General features: G+C 38.9%; 3 protein-coding genes and 1 pseudogene across 5 annotated transcripts; 1 reads left to right on the top strand and 3 right to left on the bottom strand.

Annotated features, from left to right (window-relative positions):
• The first annotated feature begins 3068 nt into the window (after window positions 1-3068).
• Window positions 3069-8836, top strand: LOC103442609 (protein RRP6-like 3). Of its 2 annotated transcripts, none has more exons than XM_008381415.4 (12): window positions 3069-3421; window positions 3509-3771; window positions 3847-3945; window positions 4096-4179; window positions 4328-4414; window positions 4722-4842; window positions 5335-5519; window positions 6070-6108; window positions 6413-6915; window positions 6995-7493; window positions 7693-8354; window positions 8566-8836. In XM_008381415.4, the coding sequence occupies exons 1-12, from the start codon at window positions 3187-3189 to the stop codon at window positions 8636-8638; spliced, it is 2850 nt and encodes a 949-aa protein (XP_008379637.2). In that variant the 5' UTR covers window positions 3069-3186; the 3' UTR covers window positions 8639-8836. The 2 variants fall into 2 exon arrangements, with proteins under 2 accessions (XP_008379637.2, XP_008379638.2); XM_008381416.4 differs by having other exon boundaries at window positions 8537-8836.
• A 238-nt stretch (window positions 8837-9074) lies between these two features.
• LOC103442923 (signal recognition particle subunit SRP54 2 pseudogene) lies at window positions 9075-10695 on the bottom strand (annotated as a pseudogene).
• A 495-nt stretch (window positions 10696-11190) lies between these two features.
• On the bottom strand, window positions 11191-17182 carry LOC103442608 (NEDD8-activating enzyme E1 regulatory subunit AXR1). 2 transcript variants are annotated; one of them, XR_001790983.3, is made up of 15 exons: window positions 16972-17182; window positions 16659-16831; window positions 16399-16562; window positions 15612-15722; window positions 15160-15239; window positions 14780-14930; window positions 14585-14678; window positions 13968-14056; window positions 13287-13360; window positions 13028-13190; window positions 12448-12533; window positions 12080-12158; window positions 11816-11996; window positions 11606-11723; window positions 11191-11518 (listed from the first exon to the last, which is right to left on the bottom strand). XR_001790983.3 is itself a non-coding variant. In XM_008381414.4 (15 exons), exons 1-14 carry the CDS (start codon window positions 17100-17102, stop codon window positions 11640-11642), a joined length of 1665 nt encoding a protein of 554 aa, XP_008379636.2. In that variant the 5' UTR covers window positions 17103-17182; the 3' UTR covers window positions 11191-11518; window positions 11606-11639. The 2 variants fall into 2 exon arrangements, 1 of the variants encoding a protein (XP_008379636.2); XM_008381414.4 differs by having other exon boundaries at window positions 12080-12163.
• Window positions 17183-19573: 2391 nt separating this feature from the next.
• Window positions 19574-19954, bottom strand: LOC103442607 (uncharacterized). Its single transcript, XM_008381413.3, has one exon. It carries the CDS (start codon window positions 19952-19954, stop codon window positions 19574-19576), a length of 381 nt encoding a protein of 126 aa, XP_008379635.2.
• Between the last annotated feature and the right edge of the window lie 4119 nt (window positions 19955-24073).

Below are 24073 nucleotides of genomic sequence, written 5' to 3'. Positions count from 1 at the left end.
CTTTTTGGGTGAACATGCAAGGAGCAAAATCCAAACATAACAAGAAGGATTTGAACTTGCAAACTTAAGAAATCATGTATCCATCATCTGAACTTTTAGCAAATTCATACATATCAAGAATATACTAATTTGGACTTGCAAAGATATTTATCGATCATCTTCTAAAGTAGTCCGTAAACCATTAAAAGATTCACGATTTTAATAGCCTAAATTGTGAATAAAACCAAACTTAAAAAATCATGTATAAAAATTGCAAATTAAGAAAGAAAATAAGGTGCGTTGTTGAAATCGGTTGGAAGATGTTTGCTTCGAAAAGGATTCCCCGTCGCTTTACAGCAGCACTACTACTGTTCATATATTCTCTCTAACTCTAAGCAACCCAAAGCTGCCATTACACAAGCTTGGTTGGTGCTGATGCATCCCATTTACCAAATGCAACAGAACTACACAAGCCTTTATCATGAAGCCAAAGGGTATTTCTGTACCAAATTATAGTTTCTGCCATTTTTGCCAATTTGCAAAGGAAGCTAAGCTATAGCATTATTTTATATGTTCTCTAGCTATATCATTATGGGATGACCTTTTTCGTACAAGTGAAGGTACTTTGTTGAATTCTTGGAGATGTGCCATTTAGGTTGCTTATGATAAGAGTATGATTGCCATTGTCTATGGCTTTAAGCAAAATCTGATTAGCTTTTACATCAAATGAGGGAAACAAGATTTTGTTTACCACCTCAAAAGAGCTAAAAATAAAGGAAAAGGTTCGTCATTCCAAGATGTTGGTTGCTAGTTTGATTTAATTTGTGAGCGTGATATATATTGTTCACGTATATGAATAACATGACAGGCTCGTGAGGAAGGGTTAAAGTTTGATATACATGGTTGACATATTTTTTAGCAACTTAAACTATCTTTCAGAGTCATTATTATATGTCTAACCTGGTATTTTGATCTGGTTGGAATTAACATGGTATCTCTCTTAAATCTAGTTGGAAATGCATATAAAGAATGATGTAACCTCAATCGTCTTAAACTTTTCCACGTCATACTCAAGATTCAAACCGAATTTTAATTTCATCATCTCTAACCCTAATTGTTGTTGTTTCACAGTTTCTAGCATTCCATACAATTTAAAAATAAATCATTTTCTAGTTCATTCAAATTTTAGACATGTAAAGTTTTTCTGACTTCCATTTTCATAATAGGAATGCTTAGACTAGATCCTCACGCACGTATGATTCTAACCACAAATGCATATGAGCTCTATTATAGAGTCAACAATAAAAAAATTATTCACACGCCAACACATTATAAAGTCTTTAGTTTCAAAAAGTCTCCACTGCCGGCAAGAAAAATATAATAATACAATTTTTACCAAAAAAAAAAAAAAAAAAAACAAAGATAGTGCAATCTTAGTCATGAGGATTCTCTCCGGATCCTGTTTGTAAGGATCTTGGAGATTCTCAAATCGTATCCATTCATCGTACATCGTGCAGCAAAAAATTATTTTAAATACTTTATTTAAAATTAAAATATGAATAGTACCTGATGAAAACTAATCGCACGATGTACGATGAACGGATAACATTTGAGGATCCGGAGAGGATCCTCATTCCAATCTTAGTAGTTGTGCTTTCATTATTAAATACACCAACTTTAGCTGAAATGGAGTTGTTAGCTCTCATTTCATATGTATCATCCAAACCATACTACAAGCTACAAATTCTCCTTCATCCATTTCAAAATGTCAATTCCCCTCCATCCTTCTCTCTCTCTCTCTCTCTCTCTCTCTCTCTCTCTCTCTCTCTCTCTCTCTCTCTCTCTCTCTCTCTCTCTCATACGCAGCCGGCCGGGCCATGAAGGCATGTATGTCCCTTCTAAATTGAGCCATCGTCTTCTATCCACTGCTTTCTATCTGCAGGCCCATACAAAAACATGTGCCATCTGCATGTAATCAATTCCCTTTATTCCCTCCCAACCCTTGTTGACAGTTTGCTTTTGGTTTTGGTATCTTCGAGAATTAGAATTGCAAAATAGTGTAAATAAAACAACAATATAATGTCATGCAATATAGGAAGGCAAGAGTGCACAAATTACTTATAACATGGTGTATATTTCTTATGTGTTAAAAACTATAACATGAGTTGACGATTCGGTTGACATATCTCACCTAATATCATCTAAATTTTTACGATAGGTGGTTAAGATGAGAACAATATTAGTATTATTGGTATCATGTTAGGCTGATAAAGTTCATCATGATTGTATTTTGCTTGTTATCCTTGAACCCTAAATCTGTGTTTTTATACAATAGACATCTATATATATGTTTTTTTTTTCGGTTGAAAACATCTATATATATGTTTATATAAACAATTTAAGATAGAATGAATCGAAGGAAAAAAAAAAAACAAATTACTGCCCTTGTGTATACGTTAAGTGCTTATAGAAGGTTGTGTGATATAGTTGTTTATATATGAATCCTAACACTTTTAGATCTGCAACACGAGAGATTCTACATTAATCTCTCGAGTCCCAATACCCCACATTTTAAATTTCCCAAATTTATTACTCAATTATTGTTTAAAATATCGGTTTTGGTAATATCAATATACAAATTTGTGAAAATTCGATGGATTTATCGACATAGATATCGGTTGCTTTCCATGTAAATAATGAAAATTTGCTTAAAAACGTGGAAATTTGAAATGAAATTTTGGAAAATGTCATATGGCATTTTTATAGATATTTAACCGAGATGTCAAAAGATCGATGACATTCCCCTTTCCATATCTTCACTAATTTTTCTGATATCATCGAAGAAATTTCAAACACGGCTCTCAACTGTCTTTTTCAAACTTATTGCATCATAATCAATAAATTGTACCGAAAAATAATTTTAAATTTTAACAGACCAATAAAATGCAATAAACCCTAATAGAGACTCAGTACACATAAACCATACGACCCAATGGACCATTGTCGGATGCAATGAAGCCCGATGGCGGAAGAACGACTCGTCGTATTACTCAAAAGGTGCGGACTGCCTCGCAAATAAACGGTCTGTCGTTGGGTTCTTTAAATGTGCCACGTAAGCCCCCCTCTCCAACCGCTCCGCCGCAAACCGCAATCGTCTTCCTTCTTCTGCTTCCATCGAGCTAAACAGAAAGCTCCAGAAACACAAAAATGGAGGCGAAAGGAAGAAACCTCAAGATTGCAGTAGTCGCCCTCGCTTCTCTGACAGCTCTCTCCGTCTTCTTCTTTGCGCGGCACCGGAGACGCCGCCGGAACGCAAACTGCCCCCTAAGTCGATGTTATTTACGAGCCGATCACCTCAAGCTGCAGTACGGATTCAAGCGAGTTTTAGCTGACAATTCCTACTCTCCCTTCAAGCATCTGAACTTGAATGGTTCTCCGGAAGGTATATAACTTTGGTTTCACTCATAATTTTATTGATTTTGTTTTTTAATTTTCGGAAACTTTAGTGAAATTTGAGTTTTGGTGATAGATAAGAACTGGAATTCGCATCCTTATGAGGCTGAAATCACGGGATTGGTGGAAAGTTTTCAGCTTGAGGAGTTTCGAAAATGTATTGGAATTACAGAGAAGAATGTGGGGGGTTTGGAAGAAATGAGTGAGTCGTATGAGTGGGTGGAGACCGAGTCGAAGTTGAAGGAACTCGTTGAGGTTTTGAACAAAGAGAAGGTATTTGCTGTTGATACGGAGCAGCATAGTTTTCGGTCTTTTCTCGGTTTTACAGCTCTAATACAGGTAAATCAGTGGTAAAGGAATTTAATTGGGTGTGAAATTGTGTGTGCATTTCTAATTTTGGTAATATTTGATTAGATTTCTACTGAGAAGGAAGATTACTTGGTGGACACGATTGCTCTGCATGATTGCATAAGCCTTCTACGGCCGGTTTTCGCTGATGCTAGTATTTGTAAGGTAAAAATAGTAATTACTCTTTTGTGCATATGTTACTGATTTGGGTACAAAAGTGTGAGTATGTATTAGTATATTGTAATGTGTAGTATTATGATGGTAGATTGTGATTGGAGTACTGTTGATGATGGGAATTTTATGTGACGTGTGTAGGTGTTCCATGGGGCGGATAGTGATGTTCTCTGGCTGCAAAGGGACTTCCATATTTATGTTGTTAATATGTTTGATACTGCAAAGGTTAGCTGTCTGTATACCGTTATTTTGGATGACATGTTCATTATCTAAACATCAACTGAGAGAGATAGAGAGAGAAAGAGAACGATGATTTAGCAACTCTCTGGTATCTGTTTTGAACTCATTTTCGTATTTTATTATTACACTGCAGGCTTGTGAAGTTTTGTCAAAGCCGCAGAAGTCACTGGCATATTTGCTTGAATCTTACTGTGGAGTAGTCACTAACAAGTTGTTACAGGTTTGGCCTCGAGGCTTTTTTATTCATGTTCTTTCTGTTTGCCGTTATCTTATAACGAGCTACTAATTGGTCAACATGGCTTCTGATTTCATGATTCTTTTTAATACATAAAGCAAATATTTAACATTTCTTTAGGCTTGAGTATTTAAATGACACTTTCATATATTTAGTAATAACCCATGTTCTGACCAACATTTTCACATTGGTTTTGAAATGCTATGGAGATTTCTGAATAAGGGTTTTAGATGTAACCATTCTCACGGTAGACCTGACATTGCTTCGTATTGTTTCTCATATTGGTTTGTAGCGTGAAGACTGGAGACAGCGCCCCTTGTCAATTGAAATGGTACAATATGCTCGTACAGATGCGCACTATCTACTCTATATTGCACGCAGTTTAATTGCTGAGCTGGAAATGCTGGATAACGGTACACCTTCCTTCTTTGTGTAACAGCTGCTTTTCAGACCTTTGACGTTTCACTTGTTGGAATGGTCAGATAAGAAAAATTAAAGATGATACATGAATCATTGTATGTCCACGTGCACGCTTCTGTGAATGTTATTCTGCGGAGAGGTCATAACTTAAATTACAGAATGTGATGAAAGTTTTAATTCTTAAGTAAAAGAAGGACATTGTATGATGTGTGGACGTTTGTGAACATTTCTATCTGGAGAATTGGAAACCTTGATTAGAAAAATTCATAGGATTGGTATGACTGTGTGACATGATAAAGTTTATTATTTGTGATGATAATTTTCTACTAATCTTATTTAGCATGAGCTAAACTAAAACACACTGCATGTGTTATGTGGTACTTAACTCTTGCTTAGCCATGATTTCAAGTTGATAGCATTTTAAGACTATGTTGTCTCTTTCTAATAGTCATAGCATCAAAAGTCTAAATATCTCACTGTATCAGAAAACAACGGTCCCAATGACAAATTACATTTTGTTCTCGAGGCTAGTCGGCGTTCAAACTCGATATGTTTGCAACTGTACACTAAAGAGATAGAAGCTTCTCCTGGAGAGTCTGCTGCTTCATCAATTTTTAGCCGTCATTTGAACGGCCAAGGAGGGATTTCATCAGTTTCTCCTGAAGTCCAGGTTTGCTTCTTTTGATGTTCTTGACTTTTGAGGCGGTTGCAAGTGTTGCATATATTCAATAAATTATATTAATGCAAGGGTGCACTGGAATCTGGTTTCCCCCAAGTCTTTGCATTGCCCATAGTGAGCTTTATCTTTCATGGGGGCAGGGTTGGATTGACTGTTTGGGGTGTCTTGGGTGATTTTAGGATTCAGTCACTAACCCTTTATTAGGCTGGCACGTTAGGTTTGTTAAAAGGACCAAGAAAGCTTTCTGGATCATGGTCTGGTTGTGTCTATTTTGGGCATTTGGGTTGAGAAGAACTTTAGGATTTTTTAAGTGGTCAACCATTCATCTTAGAATTGAGAGGACAGCCCTTGAGGCGGTTCCATGGTTTGGTCTACTATGGTGCTGCCAGCCTCTTTGGTTAATTTGTTAGAATTTATCTTCTCCTACCTTTTCTTTCTAGGTTCTTGGACGCTTCTTGTATTCTTCTGTTGCACTTTCTGTTAACGTGTGTTACTAATTAGAATAAGTATGCTTTATGCAAAACTTTGTATTTTGTTTCAGGATGCTGTGAACAGATTATGTGCATGGAGAGATTTGATGGTTAGTTCCTTTTCCAAAAATTTGCCACAAAGGATGATGCTGAAAGTGTGTGTATATATATATGTATTTCTTTTTTTTGAAATTTTCTAAAAATGACATTACAGTACGAAGTTATGAATCTGCTCTCAATTAACTTATCTCGTGCTACTTAGACACATATCATTCTTGTTTCCATGTTTTCAATTGTACATTGGGTTTTATGGTCATAATAGTTTTTTATTTGATCTTGTAACGTTGCACCTGAGTGCACTGAGATCACATTCTAGATACTTAAGCAATCACTTGGCATTTGCTTCCTTTCCAGGCTCGTGTACACGATGAGAGCTTAAGATATGTAATATCAGATCAGGCTATTGTTGCCCTTGCAGACAAAGCTCCAACGAACCCTGCAGACATATTAACCACCATTGCTGAAGCTGATTGCAATGCAGATTCAAGTTTTGGTTCTGGCCTCTCATCTCCATCCCCTGTCGTTTACAGTCATTTGGATGACTTTCGTCATCTGCTCCATAACAAAATAGGCAACCCTGATAATTTATTTTCTAAGATTCTTCAAAACTGCCTGGGTCCAAATGGGAGTTGCCCACTGTCCATCTTCAATTATGCTTTACTGGTAGAGTGTAATATGAAAGTGCCACTAACTTCTAGAAAAAATGGGTCGAGAAATTCAAAGCAAGTTGCTCGAAAGTCGTCTCGGCAGCTATTTGTTCAAAAATTTTCTTGTAAAGCTCCAGTTTATCATAATTGCAGGATCTATGCAGATGATGGCCGGTTGCTTTGTTACTGTGACCGCAGGAAGCTTGAATGGTTAGCAATCATATCTCAAAAAAAACATTTTACCATAAAATGTGTTGAATTTGATATGGTCAATGTTGTATTCTTACAGGTATCTTCGGCAGGATTTGGCAAAACTTGTTGATGAAAATCCACCTGCAATTATGCTTCTTTTTGAGCCCAAAGGCCGTCCAGAAGATGAAGGCAATGATTTTTACATTCAAAGTAAGAAAAATATATGTGTTAGCTGTGGCGAAAGAAATCATTACTTACGCTACCGAATAATTCCCTCATGCTACAGAATGCACTTCCCTGAACATTTGAAAAGCCACCGTTCTCATGATATTGTCCTACTATGTGTGGACTGTCATGAAATTGCTCATGCCTCTGCTGAGAAGTATAAAAAACATATCGCTGCAGAATTTGGGATTCCACTTTTTGTTCGCAGAGTGGTTGACTCAGAACAATCTCAGGCTACATCTGAAGCATCTGTTCCAGAAACAACTTCTGAGGAACCAGGTGTATCTCCTTTACAATTGCGCATTGCTGCTATGGCTCTTCTGCGCCATGGACCAAGAATGCCATCCAGCCGCCGTGAAGAACTGACAGAGGTACATGAGCATATATTAAGCCCTTGATTTTGAGAAAATGATCACAATGGTATTGACTTTTGTAATGATTTTACGTTAGTTTTGACATCAAACGTTTTACTACTGTTGGTGTGTGATTTTAGCATCAGCGGTTTGTAGTATTGTTGGTTTGTTAGTTTAGGAGCTTATGTGTGTGAATTCAATCTTAATCGCTTTGCAGATAGTAATGAGGTATTATGGAGGGAGGCAAATATCTGAGGAAGATTTAGAAAACGCTTTGTTGGTTGGCATGAGTCCCAACGAGAGAAGACAATTTGAGAAGAAGAAAGGACTTTCTTTAAAGCATTCTAAGGGGATTATTCAACCAGATGCAGAGCAGGAGAGAACTACAATTACCATGTACACATCTGCCATTGTGAACGCATCGGAAGTTGATCCTCTACTTGATTCATGCACCACTGAAGCAGAAGCATATACCGGAACAGAAAATGGAGATGCTTTCATGCTGAAGGATGCTGATTTGGGGACTGAAGAAGAAGCTTTTGCTGTTGTTGAAAAGAACATGAACTCAGATATAAGTGGAGTTGCTGATAGTCAGTTTATATCTGTTGTAAATGCTGATGGTGACGGTGATGGTGAGAGAGATACACCGAACGGATCAGTTGATTTTAGTCATGCCGGATATGGTGCAACTTCCCACCGTAAACGTAGATCAAAAATGTCACTTTTAGGACATGGTCCACATGGCAAGCAAGTTGTGGATCATCTGCTAAAGGAATATGGTGAAGATGGCGTTTCTCAATTTTGTCAAAGGTGGAGACAAGTATTCGTTGAATCTCTTCATCCTCGTTTTTTACCTGCCGGCTGGGATATAACGCACAGGTACATTCTTGTAGTGCTAAGTATATCACATATGGAAATTAGCGCTGGCATGCCGCTTTGGATGCATGTCAGCGGCACCATCACATCGTCGTCGTCATCTCTCCCTCTGCTTTTTGTCCATGCTTCATGCCATTTGTTTATAATTATGTTTAGCTGCTGAAATTCTGTTCATTTGTGCCAAGGGGTTGATAATCGGCACTGTTTTTTCCAGTGGTAGGAGGGACTTCGGCGAATTTAGCGTCTACAATCCTCTCAAGAAGGCTTCTGCTGCTGAATGTTTATGAATCGACAGACCGGTTGCAAGACGAGCCAAAATTATGAGGATTTTGTTCGTCCCTCGATCCTCCTGTCAACCTCCATTCCAAAAGCTGCCTTGTAACCTATTTGTTTATCTTCTAATTTTTTACTTTTGGATTACGAATTTCGCCATCATTTAGCAAACATTCGCTACAATCTCTCTTTAGATCGAACTCATTGGAATATTTCGTATTGGTGTGGTTTTTTTTTTTTTTTTGGAATTTTGAGTTTTAAGAGTTTCGAATATGATTAGTTTCGAACACTAAAAATGCGGGATTTTCATTCAACACTAAAAATGTGGGAATAAATTAGTTTCGAACTCGTTATTTATAAGATTCGAATCTTTCGAATCTTGTATACAAGTGAAGAGGAATATCGGTAGACCGACCGTTAAGTCCCGTGTAACTGATTAATTAGTGGGAATATCTAAAGGAGGCAATGCAACACCCTAATAAACAAAGAGAAAGGCACAAATGTTCATCGGTTATTAGTCTAATTAATTAAAAGCCACAACACCACAAAAATCCATTCCAATTTTTACCAAAACGGTACTAGTTATAACCTCCCCAGATTCATCAAGCTTCTCAAACCACCCATGCCCCCAACCTGGTTGAGCAGCTGCGGATTACCACTCATATTCCGGGTTACCGCTCGCATGTCGCCGCTGTTCAAACTCCGGAGCAGCGCTCTCCCCTTGCTAAAATTCTTGCTAACAGCTTTGCACGCTTCAATCAGCTCTTCTACCTGTCTAACTTCATGACCAGAACCCCTTGCTATCCGTTGTCTCCGCAACTCGCTTACCTTTAGGTTCGGGCTGTCCAACTCTTGAGCAGTCATTGAATCCATCATGACCAAGAACTGCTTCATCTGGTTCTGATTTTCCTGATCATCGCCGAGTCCTGCAGGAAATAACCGGCTCGTACATTCTGCAGGGAGCATCGAAGCGAGCTGGTTAGGTGTGCCGAGTTTTAGCTTGGTCTGAAACAACACTTGCATGGTCCTTATCGTAAATCCGCCCTGTAAAATATTTTCCAATATGTCTTCGTGTTGATCCATCGGAACAGCTTCGCGAATCTTGTTCGCAAGTCCAGGCAAGTCCCCCATGCCTAACAGACGCCGGACAAAGGGTTTCACATCGAAGGCTTCCAACTGATCCGTGTGCTCTCCTGTTCCGATAAATATAACAGGACTCTTTGTCGCTGCAACAGCACTGAGTGTACCGCCGCCCTTTGCGTGACCGTCCATTTTCGTTACAATAACAGCTCCAACCGCAACGCTTTGCTTAAACGCTTGAGCTTGATGAAATGCAGATTGTCCGATACTTGCATCCATAACAAACACAACAAGGTCGGGACTGATTGCTTCGGAAAGTTGACGCATCTCTTCGGAAAGAGCAGCTTCTTGCTTGTGCCTCCCACTAGTATCAACAATTATGAGATCAAAACTATTGCTCTGATCGTTTTTTAACCTCTCCACACCTTCGACCGCAATTTTCACAGGGTCCGTCTCTGTGTAACTTCCATAAAACGGAACCTTAGCCTTGGCGGCGTTTTGCTTGAGCTGATCGAAAGCGCCAGCTCGGAATGTGTCTGCACAAACTAAGGCAGGTTTCCAGCCTTTGTTCTTATGATAATACGCGTATTTTGTACACGTTGTGGTTTTTCCAGACCCTTGTAAACCAACAAACATTACAACTTGGCTCGGTTTCTTCCCTTTTTTCGGCACAAGCTGATCGGGTTTCCCCGATGGATCCTGCAGCATTTGGCAGAGTTGATCGAACACGGCTTGCTGAATGATCTTGCGCTTGTTGTGACCGGCAGCGAGATCGGACAGATTGACATTCTTTTTAACGTTGATCTGCATGTCGCGAACGAGACTGAATTGGACGTCGGACTGTAGCAGAGCGCGACTGATTTCGTTGAGGCAGTCGTTCAGGACCTTCTCGTCGACCACCGTCGCATTGATCATCTGCTGGAGGGCACGGGATATGCTCCCTCCTAATTCCGCCAACACCATTGTTGACTGTTTGATTGATCGGTTTGGCTTGGTTGTGAATTTTGAAAGTTGAAGATCAAGGTAGCGTAGAGTTCAAGTTTTCGATGAGTTCGTTTTGTGTTTTAAGAGTTCTATTTATTTATAGTTTGTAAGTTTCTTGGTGTTCAAGTAATCTCCTTTTTCTATTATAGTTGGAAGAGATACTCTCGTGTCACTAATCCACTACGGGGCAACCTACCAGGACTATTATCTAGTAACTTGTGAGAATCCCTCTTCTAATGGAATTAAGTTTAGACTGGATTTTCCTATTTTGTGTAGGAGTTTAATCTGTTTTCTTCTCCAAACTGTAAATTATTTCGATCATTTTAAACCTAGTCGGGACAATATGCGACCACAGCGTATTTTTTATTACAATTTCGTTCACTTGATTAGTATAGAGAAATAATTACACATGCATTTGATAAGCCACATAAAATTTAAATACTTTCGATTCCAGCAAATTTTCGCACGTTGATTTTCCATTGATAACTTAAAAGATGATCGGTTCAGATTAAACAAAATATTATAAATCCAGTCGAGTGATTAAAGCTGTATTTGGGCATAATTTAATAACAATTCCATTTAATAACGAATTGACAAGTCAATTGTTATAGATTGTCTCACTCTCTCCCTCTCTCCCTCCCTCTCTCTCACACTTACCCTTTATTTTTTACTGCCTCTCACCTATCCAGGATAATGGAACGAGAAACAGAACTACAAAATCACGTTTCACTGCAAACTGCCCAATCTCAACTACAGAAACGAAGCCTCCGATCAATAGCGCGTATCGGTGTAAGATCAAACTTGTTCCGACTCCAATCATAAAAGGTCATCTGCAAATGGAAACCAAAACCGAGTATAGCTCGATGTAATAGAAGCTATAAATGCTAGATATGGGATGTTTACAGGTGAAAACTTACCGTCGTTTTATATCATTTCGGGCTTTGGAGCCCGCTACAGAGACAACAATTGAGACTTATGATCAATGCCGTTGAAGACAAAAGTTCCGGACAAGGGCACAAACTGTCTTGTTATAAGCTGTCAGTAACAGTGTCAGAAAAGTACATGTCAGTTTAAGTAGCGGTATGATATCACTAACCTACACAGGACGCAGAGCTGGAAACACAAACCTTAATCACTTCCTGAGATGCAATTCCTCCAATGAAAGCAGCGACTGCGTGGAGCTCGGCAGCACCAAATCGACACATCTCATTGATAAGGTCCTCAGTTAATGTTACGCCATTGCAGCCCACGTCATTAAGCAGGCCAACAGCGGTAGTCTTCAATCGAGATATGTCCTCATCCATTAAACTACGGGGAAAGTGAACATGCAAAATCAGTACAATATTACAAATTTGTACCGTAATATGTTCATAAACAGTATCAGGTGTTACCCGTCAAATTGCCCAGGAAAACTGTTGTAATTGGCAGCAAATCGATCGACAGCTCTAAGCAAAACATAAAACACACTGGCTACGCTGTCATGAAAATCAAAGGGCAACGGTGAACTTCAAGCAAGACAAAACCATAGTTATATGTAATCATTTTTCCTTTGCCACTTCTACTTGACAATTAGCAAACGTTCTAAACCGGATAAGCATAGCACAGCATCCAAGTATCGGTTCCTTTAATTGACTACAAAATTAACTAAAAGGATTCTGAAATATTTATTGTTCAGATCTTCAAGAATATATTGTCCCATGAAATAAATAATTCTACAAACGATATAACTAGAAGCCAAAGTAACAAAATCGTAATGTACCTGTAATCCTCATCTGTTAGATACTTCTGCAACTCTGGTACGGTTGGAGAATTGAACTCATCTTCAACTAGGCGATACCTGCAAACCTACAAAGTAAAGATTAGTGTTCAATTGAAGTCAGCTAGGCAAAAATCAAGAGGCTTAAGTAAAATGATTCTGAAAGACTACAAGATCAAGCCCTAATATGCACACTGCATCCTTAGGTAAAAGACATTTCTGCTGGAGAGATGCCTCAGATCTAACATCCAACGGTTTGCAAACCTTATGGTCTAAAATGAATCCACAAATGAGGAACAGTCATCACAGAACGACATTTCATCACTGAATAACTATTAAAAATCCTAAAATAGTTGCAATAAAATAAATTACAAAGAGTAAGCCCATGGAAGACAGAATCAAATAGATTCCTTACCCAAAAAACAAAAGTTTAAAAAAGGTGAAAATATATTTTAAAAAGGTAGGTGAAATTAAAATCTTATGAATATTTCTCGATCCACATTTACAATTAAACGAAATACTTGCAGCACTGGTGAAGCGATATAGGTAAGTCACACAATAAATTGGAACTCAAAACGCTTACTTTGAGTTTTCTTGCATTCTTGCATAAACTTTTTATGGTTGTCTTTGAGATGCTGTTTGGATCTCTACCAATTTTTTTCAGAATAGTCCTAACCCTTTGCTCAATAACGAGATAATCAGCCTCAGCCTTGGCTTGGTAGAGTTTCTGTAAAGATATATAGTGCCTACAAGAGGGTAGATAGAACTCTTGCATCAACAATTATTATTTTTAAACCATAACAAAAGAAAGACTAGAATTATTGGGAAGATCGGTCACTAACTCTGTCGAAGATGTCATGTCTGGTATTGATCCTTCGAGGGGTGCCTCGCCGCCACCTTCATTTTCTATGAATTCCTGCAAAGTGAAGATTTCTGATTATACTATTTGAAAAATTGACAATGGAATGGATCTGGATCTGGATAGACAAGCTAATTATAAGCATGTGATTTTCTCAATTAAAAATATTGGCAAGCTACACACATGTCCATTGTAAGATGGCTAAAATCTCTAATAACGGAAGCTAAAATGTCTAGTCGAGCAATTCCTGCGTTGACCATTCAAGGAAGAAAAGCTCGGCATGAGAACTCTGAAAACATGTTCCCTTCGATCATGTTGGGTATTTCACATAAAATCCGCCAATCTACCATTAAAATGTAGGAACAGGGTTCAAAGCTATGACTTCAAAATGCGCATGATTGGCGTTAAATTGCCTAAAAATTACACTAACTATCGGTAAACAGTTTTATAATCAGAGTTTTAGCCTCGAAACTTCTAGGCCCGATCTGTTGTTTTCCGGAGAAAAACAGAGGGCCTGTGTACCAAATCAGGAAAAGAGGAATCTATTTGAAACTCTAGAAGATATGCATTATGGTGATAAACACTTTATTCTGAGCACTCTCAGTTTAACACAAAAAAAAAGTTAAACATGCTATATCCAGAGGTCATGGAAAAAGTCACAAACCTTCAACGCTGCCACCATCACCCAAAAATCAGACGAGCTGGAATCTATTTCCACACAGCTATCTTCAATTACCTGTTGCAAGTCAGAACCTAAGACAAAATGAGAAGAAAAAAAAAGAATTAACCACTTGTACAGTCGGACTGATATTCAAACATCAATATTCGAGGCTGAACCACAGTATGATCTGAACCTCCAAAGAAGTATAGTGCAATACGCAAAGTTTACAAAGATGTATGAGTATTCTAGCAAATATGGATGATTTTATATTTTCTTTCCAGATTACTTATATTATGTTAATGATAGGGGGAAGGTGGATAAACTCTCTTTGTTCCGAAACAATGCCAAGCCAACCCCAACTCCATTGGAGTGAGAGTAGGATATAACAGTTTACCAAGCATGCCTGCCACACTGGCATCCATGCATGTACTCAAACCAAGTTCAATTTGCAGCAGTCATTAGCAAAAACATTAAAATATTTCATTAACATGAAGAAACATTCAAACTGCAAAACGTAAGTGACGACTATTTTGCCTATCTTGGAAATTTATACATACAATAGCATCTTCTGCAGAAATATACTGGAAAACTACAACCAAGCTTGAAAATAATACACTTACTAATTCCTCGTGGAGTAAAGACTTTGAAAGAGGCCTCAATGGCTTCTTTATAGTTATCTTCATCTAGTGCAGTCATCCTGGCTTTAATAAGCTCCTAAGCAATTCAAGAGCACAAGGAAATAAACAAATGTATTTACTAGAAAGCAATTGAGAAAATAAAAATGAACAGAAAATGTATGAATCAAGCATGTAAACCTTGAACTCTTTTTTCTCTTCCCTAGTTGATGGAAGTTTACCATCATGATTTTTTTCCCACTCCTCTGCCATCTTGACAAGAATGAGGACGTATGGCGTGTGCTTGTGGGCAACAGGATCTGACACGTCCAGATCAATAGTTTCCGCGTACCTATTGTCAATAAATAATAGATTCAATATCTAGAAAATAAACAAAAGGAATTACGCATATATTATTGAACACGGACATATAGGCTAAGAAATCAGAATACTAGTCATCAGCTCATGTAGGCAAAAGCAAATTAGCATAAAATACACATGCAAATACTTAGTTATCCGAAATCCGAATAAGTAATTCTGAAAATGCCTCAGATGAAAATATGAAAAATAGAATTTCATACCTTTTAAGCTCCGGCCATGGATTATTTAAACGAAGGTCATCCAGAAAATGTTCAGGTTTTGACTCAATCACAGTATGCTCCTGCCCCAAAAAAACGTAGAGAAAATGGAGAACATAGTAATACTCAGATTCAAAGAAAAATATTACAAACATAACTCTGTGAGATCCATTTTTCACCTTGCCATCTAGATATTTATAAAATTATAGGTTTGGATAACAAAACCATGTCCCTATAAGCAAGCATATTCCGCTTCTTTATGATGTAATTAATCAGAGAAACACCTATCATCATTACACTATCAAGCTTCAAACTAGGACACGGCTATAGATTATCATATCTCATCCCTCATTACTCTCACCAATTGGAGGATAAAAACTCAAATGCTCACATTCTGGAATAGTAATTCCAAGATAGAGAGAACAGCTTTTACAAAAATCTAAAAACAGCATTACCTTCAAACTGATACGGACAAGCCCAGTTAGGCCATAAGAGCGAGCAAAGATCAGTATCACATTTGCCTCCCTGCAGATTCTATCAAGCTTTACCATTGAACTTTCCCCTAGCTGATGGTTCAAATTAGAAAATCAGGGATATTGCTATTAACAAGTGCGACAAAAGGAATCGAAAACACAAATAATCCCAATAGAAACTAAAGACCTAGACCTGGGGAAAGTATATAACCAAATTATCTTTACAAGTGTACCGACATCACATGTTCATTATTCAAAAAAAAAAAAAAAAAAAAAAAAGGAGGCTTTTTAGCCAAAATGGCCCCTGAGATTTGCATAACGCATCATTTTGGTTCCTGAGATTTGAAATCAACAGAAGTAGTCCCTAAATTTGTCCACAATCAATCATTTTTGTCATTCCATGAAAAATCTCCATTAAATAAGGCTAAAATGACAAAAATACTCTTAATTTTTGTCTAATCATTTGACTCATTGTTTATTAAATTGAGAGTAATTTGTCATTTTGATCCATATTTAATATAATTTTTCATGGAATGACCAAAACGATTGATGGTGGATAAACTCAAGGACCACCTTTATTGATTTCAAATCTCAAGGACCAAAGTGATGAGTTATGCAAATCTTATGAACCATTTTGACTAAAAAGCCTAAAAAAACAATGTAATGAGAATGTAGGAATGTAAGGAGAAAACTTGGTAATCAAGCTGTCATACAAAAATATGTAAGCATACTATATGCAATACATTGGCGATAAGTAGAGAGCCCATACCTGAGTAGCCACAACCAAGGTAAACTGAGAAAAGAACGATGGGTTAGTCTCAATCAAAACCTCCGGATACTCTTCGATAAACTTCGCCTTCACGGCATCATTCAACTCCTGAAGAAACTGGCAAACGCATTTCGCTTTCGATTTCCCAACGCTCGATTCATCAACTACCAAAATGCATAAAACACTCAAAAAACAGTAATCAAACACGAAAACAACGATTCAAAACATACCCATTTGACCAAAACAAAAATTAAACATACCCATGAAGTTATTTCCGAGGTCACCCGGTTCGACTTTAGATCCATCGATGACGGTGATGCTTCCAACCCCGCCAAGAACAAGGTTCTTCAGGGTCTCGGAGCCGGTGGGGCCACAATTCAGTAGGCATACGCTGGCCTTCTCTAGGGCTGTCTGCCCTTGCTCGCCCCAGATTCTGCAATTTCAAATGGGTGTAAACAAACAGAGGATTAAACCTTTAGCGAAAAGGATTGAACGAGTTGAGAGTGGGATTTTGGAGAATTAGGGGAATGGTGGAGGGAAAAACGGGGAAAGGGGAAGAGAGAGATAGAGTACCTGAGCTGGCGATCGTATTTGGTTTTGGGTTCAGCCATTGATGCTCGTTTGTTTGCTCTCTGTCGACTACAGAAAATTCGCTTAGCAGTTACGCAGAGCCTGACACAGTGGTGGCGAGGGTGTGTTAGCATGATACGGTGTCGTTAGCATTTCCATTTTATTTTATTTTTTTGTAGTGGTTGGGAGGGAAACGAGGGAACGTTTGCTAATGGTAGTGAAGTTAAAAATATGAAATCATACATAAAAGCGAAGTTAAATATGAATGAGTGTGAAGATCGTCTCAAAAATCTTCTTTTCGTACAGCTTGAGAAAATTTTAAATTATGTCTATATATAGAATCATAATATCAAATAGATACATAAAATTATCAAAATCATATATTATTGATTTAAGTATAACTCTCAAATGATTCAAAATAAACCCTTTAGCGATGGGCCTAGCAAAATAAAATTTTGGATAGGATCCTATAGGATCTTCCCCTTTCAAAACCGAACGTTAAAGTTTCCTCTCATCCAGCTCAAGTAATTACACCAAATAAAGATAAAGAGAGGGGAGTTCCAACAAGATTTATAATATGAATGCCTTTTATACTTTGTAGAGATATAAGGTGCCATTATAGGATTTCATTTTTGAATACCATGACCCAAATGAACTCCTGCTTCCATCATCTCTTCCAAATTGATGTTCCAATATCCTGCAGGGGGAAGGTACTCCCTCCTCACCCAATGCCTTGGTTCGAGTCCCTCCCAAGGCGTTTAATGGTGCTAAACCTACGTATCATAGAGAAATGCTAAGGAGACTCTTAAAGTGAGATTTTTCATGGACTCTCTGACACCTCACAATGTAACGTCAATTCTCGTGCCAACATTATAAAACATTGTGAAAAAAACATGAGATGTCAAAGCGTCCAAAAAAAGTCTCACTTCTGACAGAGTCTCTTTAACATTTCTCAGGTATCATATGTGCAGTTATAGGAGTGTTTGGCGCGGCTCATGAAATATGCTCTTTCAGTGGTTCAACACTCGGACAATAGCTCATGAAGTATAAACATGAGCAATGTCAGAGGACAAGGACTACATCAATGGATTTGTATCCAAGAACGAATTAACAGAGACGAAGAGGAATTACTTCTCGAAACTGCATCCAATAACCTTGCTGCAACTCTGCTGAGTGGAACCGATGAAAACGAGTAAGTAAAAATCATACAGTATGGCTCCGGTCTTCAAGAAGCACCGGAAAATAGATCAGTTATCTCGGACAATTCCTTGACAGGACGACAGGATGCAATCTAAATGATACTGAGAAAGAACATGGAAGCAAAAGTGATCACTACCACGAGTATAGGCAAGAATAGCAGCAGTTAAAAAGTCACCGATGTATACGAGTTAACCTCGAAGCCCTCTTTCTTCATCAGCAGATTCGGCACTACCCTAAATCGAATGCAACAATAACTCCACTTACGGCATGAACAAGATACACAAATTAAGACGTCAACAATCACAATGTGGAACCTCAGCCGTAAACAAAATGAGTTCCGAACATCAAACAGTTAAAGCGTTTCTTGTGTGGCACCAAGATCAGAAACCAAATCACTACATTATTGCGTCTTTGAGTTGAATGATCTGCACTAAAAAGTTAGTAGAGTTAATGAGTCAATACAAGTAGCGTTGCATCCAAGGAAGCCGAAAACTCTCTAGAGTTGATGATACATTTGGAAATTAACTACAACTACAAACACGAAATAAAGGGAAGGCATTGATGGGAAGAGATTTCAACACTCTTTTCGTCTCCAATCTTTCTCCCCTTGCAGTGACCATATCAGAACATAACCTATTCACTACAGGACTTGCATCAATTGCGCAGACAAAAAAAACACATGAGCTACTACCAAAGATGCAAACCACAACGCCAAGTAGAAACGCGGATTCATGTAAATGACCATCAATCATACCAAAGAAGCCGTCTTTCCTTATCACACTGCCGATTTAGATTTGTGTTGAGACCAGACCCCATCTAAGGAAAACAGGACACATAATTTACACACATTAATCAATTTACCGCGCAAACAAGATGGACCGTTAGCAGCCAAACACGACAATTCAGGTAATTTCAGCACAACATTGTGAACCCATCACAATTTAATGACAACTCCAAATGAGTGCAAAACGTCAAACAGTTAAAGCCATCCGGCGGAGTACAACCATACCAAAGAAGCCATATCACTACTACCTACTTAGAATTATCCCAGGACGAAAACCCATCTAAGGAAAATAGGACACATAATTCACACACAATAACTCGATTTGCGGCTTAAGCAGTCAAAACACCGCAATTCGGGTAAACTCATCACAACATTATGAAGCCATCACAATTGAATGACAACCCAATGAACGCAAAACATCAAACAGTTAAAGCGCATCGCAATTCAACACCCAAATCATAAATCAACACTCGAAAAGCAATTGTTTCGGAACTTTTCAGTAAATTTTATTAATAATCTCAGCTGTATCTAAGCAATTGTCCACCAAAGTACCACATAAATTACAAATTAAAAAGCCTCATCTACAATAATGGTTCAACTGAACATTCTACAATTTCCAATTCAATGTGCAGCAAGAATGTCCGTACTAAACAGATCGATTATCGGATCGGGAGAGTCGTGAACCGGGCTCGAGGGACTGAGGAACATAACCGACTTGGACGCCGCAAGCTTCTTCCGCTGGGGACATCTGGGGCCGTAGATCCGACCCGAGAAGCAAGGGAATCCCTCCATCACGTTGGCCTGGGGAAGACCCGCGTCGGGGCCCGGAGATAACGGCGGCGATACACAGATCTGAGAGAGCCAGTTGAGCTGGTGCGATCTGGCCCTGCTGATTCGGGAGTCTCGGATTTGGGCGAGCGCGCCGGGCTTTAGGTATTTGAGAAATGGCTCGGCCGACCGGTTGGGGGAGGACCGGCGGTGGAGTCTAGATCGGCGTTTCATGGCTGAGAGAGAGAGAGAGAGAGAGAGAGAGAGAGAGAAATGTATGATTTGGTGGTGGTTTGGAGAGATAGGGAGGGTTAGGTTTAGGGGCCTTTTAAGGTTTGGGAGTGGGAGCAGCGAGAGGCGGGAAGAAGTGGAGGGAGAGAACGCTGCCGGGGTTTCAAAACCAAAGATTTGAGGCGCGGAAACTTCAACAGTAGGGTTTTATTTTTTTATTCATTTTATTTTTGGCGTGGTACTGTGGTGTGGTCTCTTTTTGCAATCTCCGTCATCCTGTCATCTTATATTTTTGGTACAATGTTTTATAATTTTGTTACGGATTATGCCAAAAAAACATGACGTTGCTAAAAGTTCATGGAGTATCTCACTTTTGAAATAATCTCTTTAATATTTCTTCTACATGTTACAACTTGTATGAAAGAAACTGTTCCTGAAGATGTCAAAGAAATAGAGTAACAACAACAACAACAAAACTTTTTTCTCACTAAGTGAGGTCGGCTATATGAATCATAGAACGCCATTGCGTTTGGTTCAGTGTCATGTCCTCCGTTAGATCCAAGTACTCTAAATCTTTTCTTAGAGTCTCTTCCAAAGTTTTCCTAGGTCTTCCTCTACCCCTTTGGCCCTGGACCTCTGTCTCGTAGTCACATATTCTAACCGGAGCGTCAGTATGCCTTATTTGCACATGTCCAAACCACCGTAACCGATTTTCTCTCATTTTTCCTTCAATTTTGGCTACTCCTACTTTACCTCGAATATTTTCATTCCTAATCTTATCATTTCTCGTATGCCCACACATCCAACGAAGCATCCTCATCTCTGCTACACTCATTTTATGTACGTGTTGATACTTCACCGCCCAACATTCCATACCATACAGCATCGCCAACCTTATTGTCGTCCTATAACATTTTCCCTTGAGTTTCAGTGGCATATGGCGGTCACACAATACGCCGGATGCACTTTTCCACTTCATCCATTCAGCTTGTATTCTATGGTTGAGGTCTAATTCTCTATTCTTTTGCAAGATAGATCCTAGGTAGTGAAAGCGGTCGCTCTTTGGTGCTTCCTGATCTCCGATCCTCACCCCTAACTAATTTTGGTCTCCATTTGCACTAAACTTGCACTCCATATATTATATCTTTGATCGGTTTAAGCAAAGACCTTTAGATTTCAACACTTCTCTCCAAAGGTTATGCTCTGCATTTACCCCTTCCTAAGTTTCATTTATCAACACTATATCGTCTACGAAAAGCATACACCAAGGAATATCATCTTGAATATGTCCCGTTAACTTATCCATTACAAATGCAAAAAGGTAAGGACTTAAGGATGAGCCTTGATGTAACCCTATAATTATGGGGAAGCTTTCGGTTTGTTCTTTATGAGTTTTTACGACAGTCTTTGCTTCATCATACATATCATTTATAGCTTGAATATATGCTACTCGTATTCATCTCTTCTCTAAAATCCTCCAAAGAATGTCTCTTGGGATCCTATCATAAGCTTTTTCCAAATCTATAAAGACCATGTGTAAATCATTTTTCTTATCTATATATCTTTCCATCAATCTTCGTAAGAGATAGATTGCCTCCATAATTGAATGCCCTAGCATGAACCCGAATTGGTTGTCCAAAACTCGTGTCTCTTGCCTCAATCTATGCTCAATGACTCTCTTTTAGAGCTTCATTGTATGACCCATCAGTTTAATACCCCTATAGTTCATGCAATTTTGTACGTCGCCCTTATTCTTGTAGATAAGCACCAAAGTGCTATTTCGCCACTCATTTGGCATCTTCTTCATTTTCAAAATCATATTGAAAAGGCATGTGAGCCATGCTATACTCGTCTCTCCCAAGACTTTCCACACTTCGATCGGTATATCATCTGGGCCCACTGCTTTTCTATGTTTCATCTTTTTCCAAGCTACAACCACTTATTCCTTCCTGATTCGGCAGTAAAATGAATAGTTTATACGCTCTTCTAAGTTACTCAACTCCCCCAAAGAAGTACTCATTTCATGTCCTTCATTGAAAAGATTATGAAAATAACATCTTCATCTGTCTTTGACCGCGTTCTCTGTAGCAAGAACATTTCCATCCTCATCCTTGATGCACCTCACTTGGTTTAGGTCTCTTGTCTTCTTTTCCCTTACTCTAGCTAGTTTATAGATATCTAACTTTCCTTCTTTGGTATCTAGTCGCTTATACATATCGTCATAAGCCGCTAACTTAGCTTCTATCATAGCTTTCTTCACCTCCTGCTTCGCTATTATATACCTTTCACCATTTTCATCGGTCTTATCCTTGTATAAGGCTTTACAACATTCCTTATTAGCCTTCACCTTTGTTTGTACCTCCTCATTCCACCACCAAGATTCCTTTTGGTGTAGAACAAAGCCCTTGGACTCTTTTAATACCTTTTTTGCTACTTTTTGGATACAACTAGCCATGGAATCCCACATTCGGCTAGCTTCCCCCTCTCTATCCCACACGCATTGAGGGATTACTTTCTCTTGGAAAATAGCTTGTTTTTCTCCTTTTAGATTCCATCATCTAGTCATTGGGCATTTCCAGGTCTTGTTCTTTTTTCTCTCTCTTTTGATATGTACATCCATCACCAACAAGCAATGTTGATTAGTCAAGCTCTCTCCCGGTATAACTTTGCAATCCTTAGAAGTTATACGATCCTTTTTTCTCATTAGAAGAAAATATATTTGTGTTTTTGTCGACCCACTTTTGTAGGTGATCACATGTTATTCTTTATTCTTAAAAAAATTGTTGGCTAAGAAGAGATCATATGCCATTGCAAAATCCAAGATGGCTTCCCCGTCCTCGTTTCTCTCTCCAAATCCATGGCCACCATGAAAACCTCTATAGTTGCATGTCTCCTTGCCTATGTGTCCATTTAAATCTCATCCTATAAATGCATTCTCCGTTTGAACACTTCCTTGCACCAAGTCTCCAAGATCTTCCCAAAATTTATCCTTCAAACTCATATCCAACCCTACTTAAGGTGCGTACGCACTAATCACATTGATGAGTTCTTGTCCTATCACATTCTTGATTGTCATAATTCTATCTCCTACTCTCTTGACATCTACAACATCTTGTGTCAAGGTCTTGTCCACGATGATGCCAACACTGTTTCGCGTTCTATTTGTGCCCGAATACCAAAGTTTAAAACCTGAGTTTTCTAGATTCTTTGCCTTAAGACCAACCCGCTTAGTTTCTTGTAGGCACATAATACTTATCCTCACCATAACTTACACTACTTTTATAGATTTTCCCGTTAAGGTTCATATATTCCACGTTCCTAAACGCATTCTACTCTCTTGAACTCTACCATTTTGTCCTAGCTTCTTCACCTTCCCCCGTCTAATAAGATCAAAGTACTTCTTTTGTGTGTTTTGTGTAAAGTCCTGCTTATGCTTTCAAACAACTTTGAGTGGAGTTGTAACATCCCACATCGCCCAGGGGAGTGGATCATGTAAGTCTTATATGTATTTTCTCATCTCTACCTAGCACGAGGCCTTTTGGGAGCTTACTGGCTTCGGGTTCCGTAGGAACTCCGAAGTTAATCTAGAAGGGGGCCAAAACACTCTCAGTATGGGTGACCCACTGGGAAGTTGCTCATGAGTTCCTAGAAACAAAACCGTGAGGGCGTAGTTGGGGCCCAAAGTGGACAATATCGTGCTACGGTGGTGGAGTGGGCCCGAGAAGTGAATCACCCTAGGTCGGGATGTGACAATTTGGTATCAGAGCCAATCATTGCCCGGAAGTGTGCCGACGAGGACATCGGGCCCCTAAGTGGGGTAGATTGTAACATCTCACATCGCCCAGGGGAGTGGATCATGTAAGCCTTATATGTATATTCTCATTTCTACCTAGCACGATGCCTTTTGGGAGCTCACTGGCTTTGGGTTCCGTAGGAACTCCGAAGTTAAGCAAAAAGGGGGTCAGAGCACTCCTAGGATGAGTGACTCACTGGGAAATTGCTCGTGAATTCCCATAAACAAAACCGTGAGGGCGTGGTCGGGGCCCAAAGCGGACAATATCGTGCTACAGTTGTGGAGCGGGCCCGGGAAGTGATTCGCCCCAGGCGGGGATGTGACAGGAG

Source organism: Malus domestica, chromosome 09 (assembly GCF_042453785.1).
Source record: "Malus domestica chromosome 09, GDT2T_hap1".
Taxonomy (NCBI): domain Eukaryota; kingdom Viridiplantae; phylum Streptophyta; class Magnoliopsida; order Rosales; family Rosaceae; genus Malus; species Malus domestica.
The sequence above is the reverse complement of the archived record's forward strand: the minus strand, read 5'-3'. Positions and strand labels throughout refer to the sequence as shown.

What these genes read in the sequence shown, in the direction of transcription:
- LOC103442609 (XM_008381415.4), top strand. Translation starts at nt 3,187, where the DNA reads ATGGAGGCGAAAGGAAGAAACCTCAAGATTGCAGTAGTCGCCCTCGCT. An exon ending in ATATGTTTGATACTGCAAAG is followed by an intron (nt 4,180 to 4,327) that starts GTTAGCTGTCTG and finishes ATTACACTGCAG; the next exon opens with GCTTGTGAAGTTTTGTCAAA. An exon ending in GACCGCAGGAAGCTTGAATG is followed by an intron (nt 6,916 to 6,994) that starts GTTAGCAATCAT and finishes GTATTCTTACAG; the next exon opens with GTATCTTCGGCAGGATTTGG.
- LOC103442608 (XM_008381414.4), bottom strand. Translation starts at nt 17,102, where the DNA reads ATGCTAACACACCCTCGCCACCACTGTGTCAGGCTCTGCGTAACTGCT. An exon ending in AAGAGAAAAAAGAGTTCAAG is followed by an intron (nt 14,679 to 14,779) that starts GTTTACATGCTT and finishes TGAATTGCTTAG; the next exon opens with GAGCTTATTAAAGCCAGGAT. An exon ending in GACATGACATCTTCGACAGA is followed by an intron (nt 13,191 to 13,286) that starts GTTAGTGACCGA and finishes ACCCTCTTGTAG; the next exon opens with GCACTATATATCTTTACAGA.
- LOC103442607 (XM_008381413.3), bottom strand. Translation starts at nt 19,954, where the DNA reads ATGAAACGCCGATCTAGACTCCACCGCCGGTCCTCCCCCAACCGGTCG.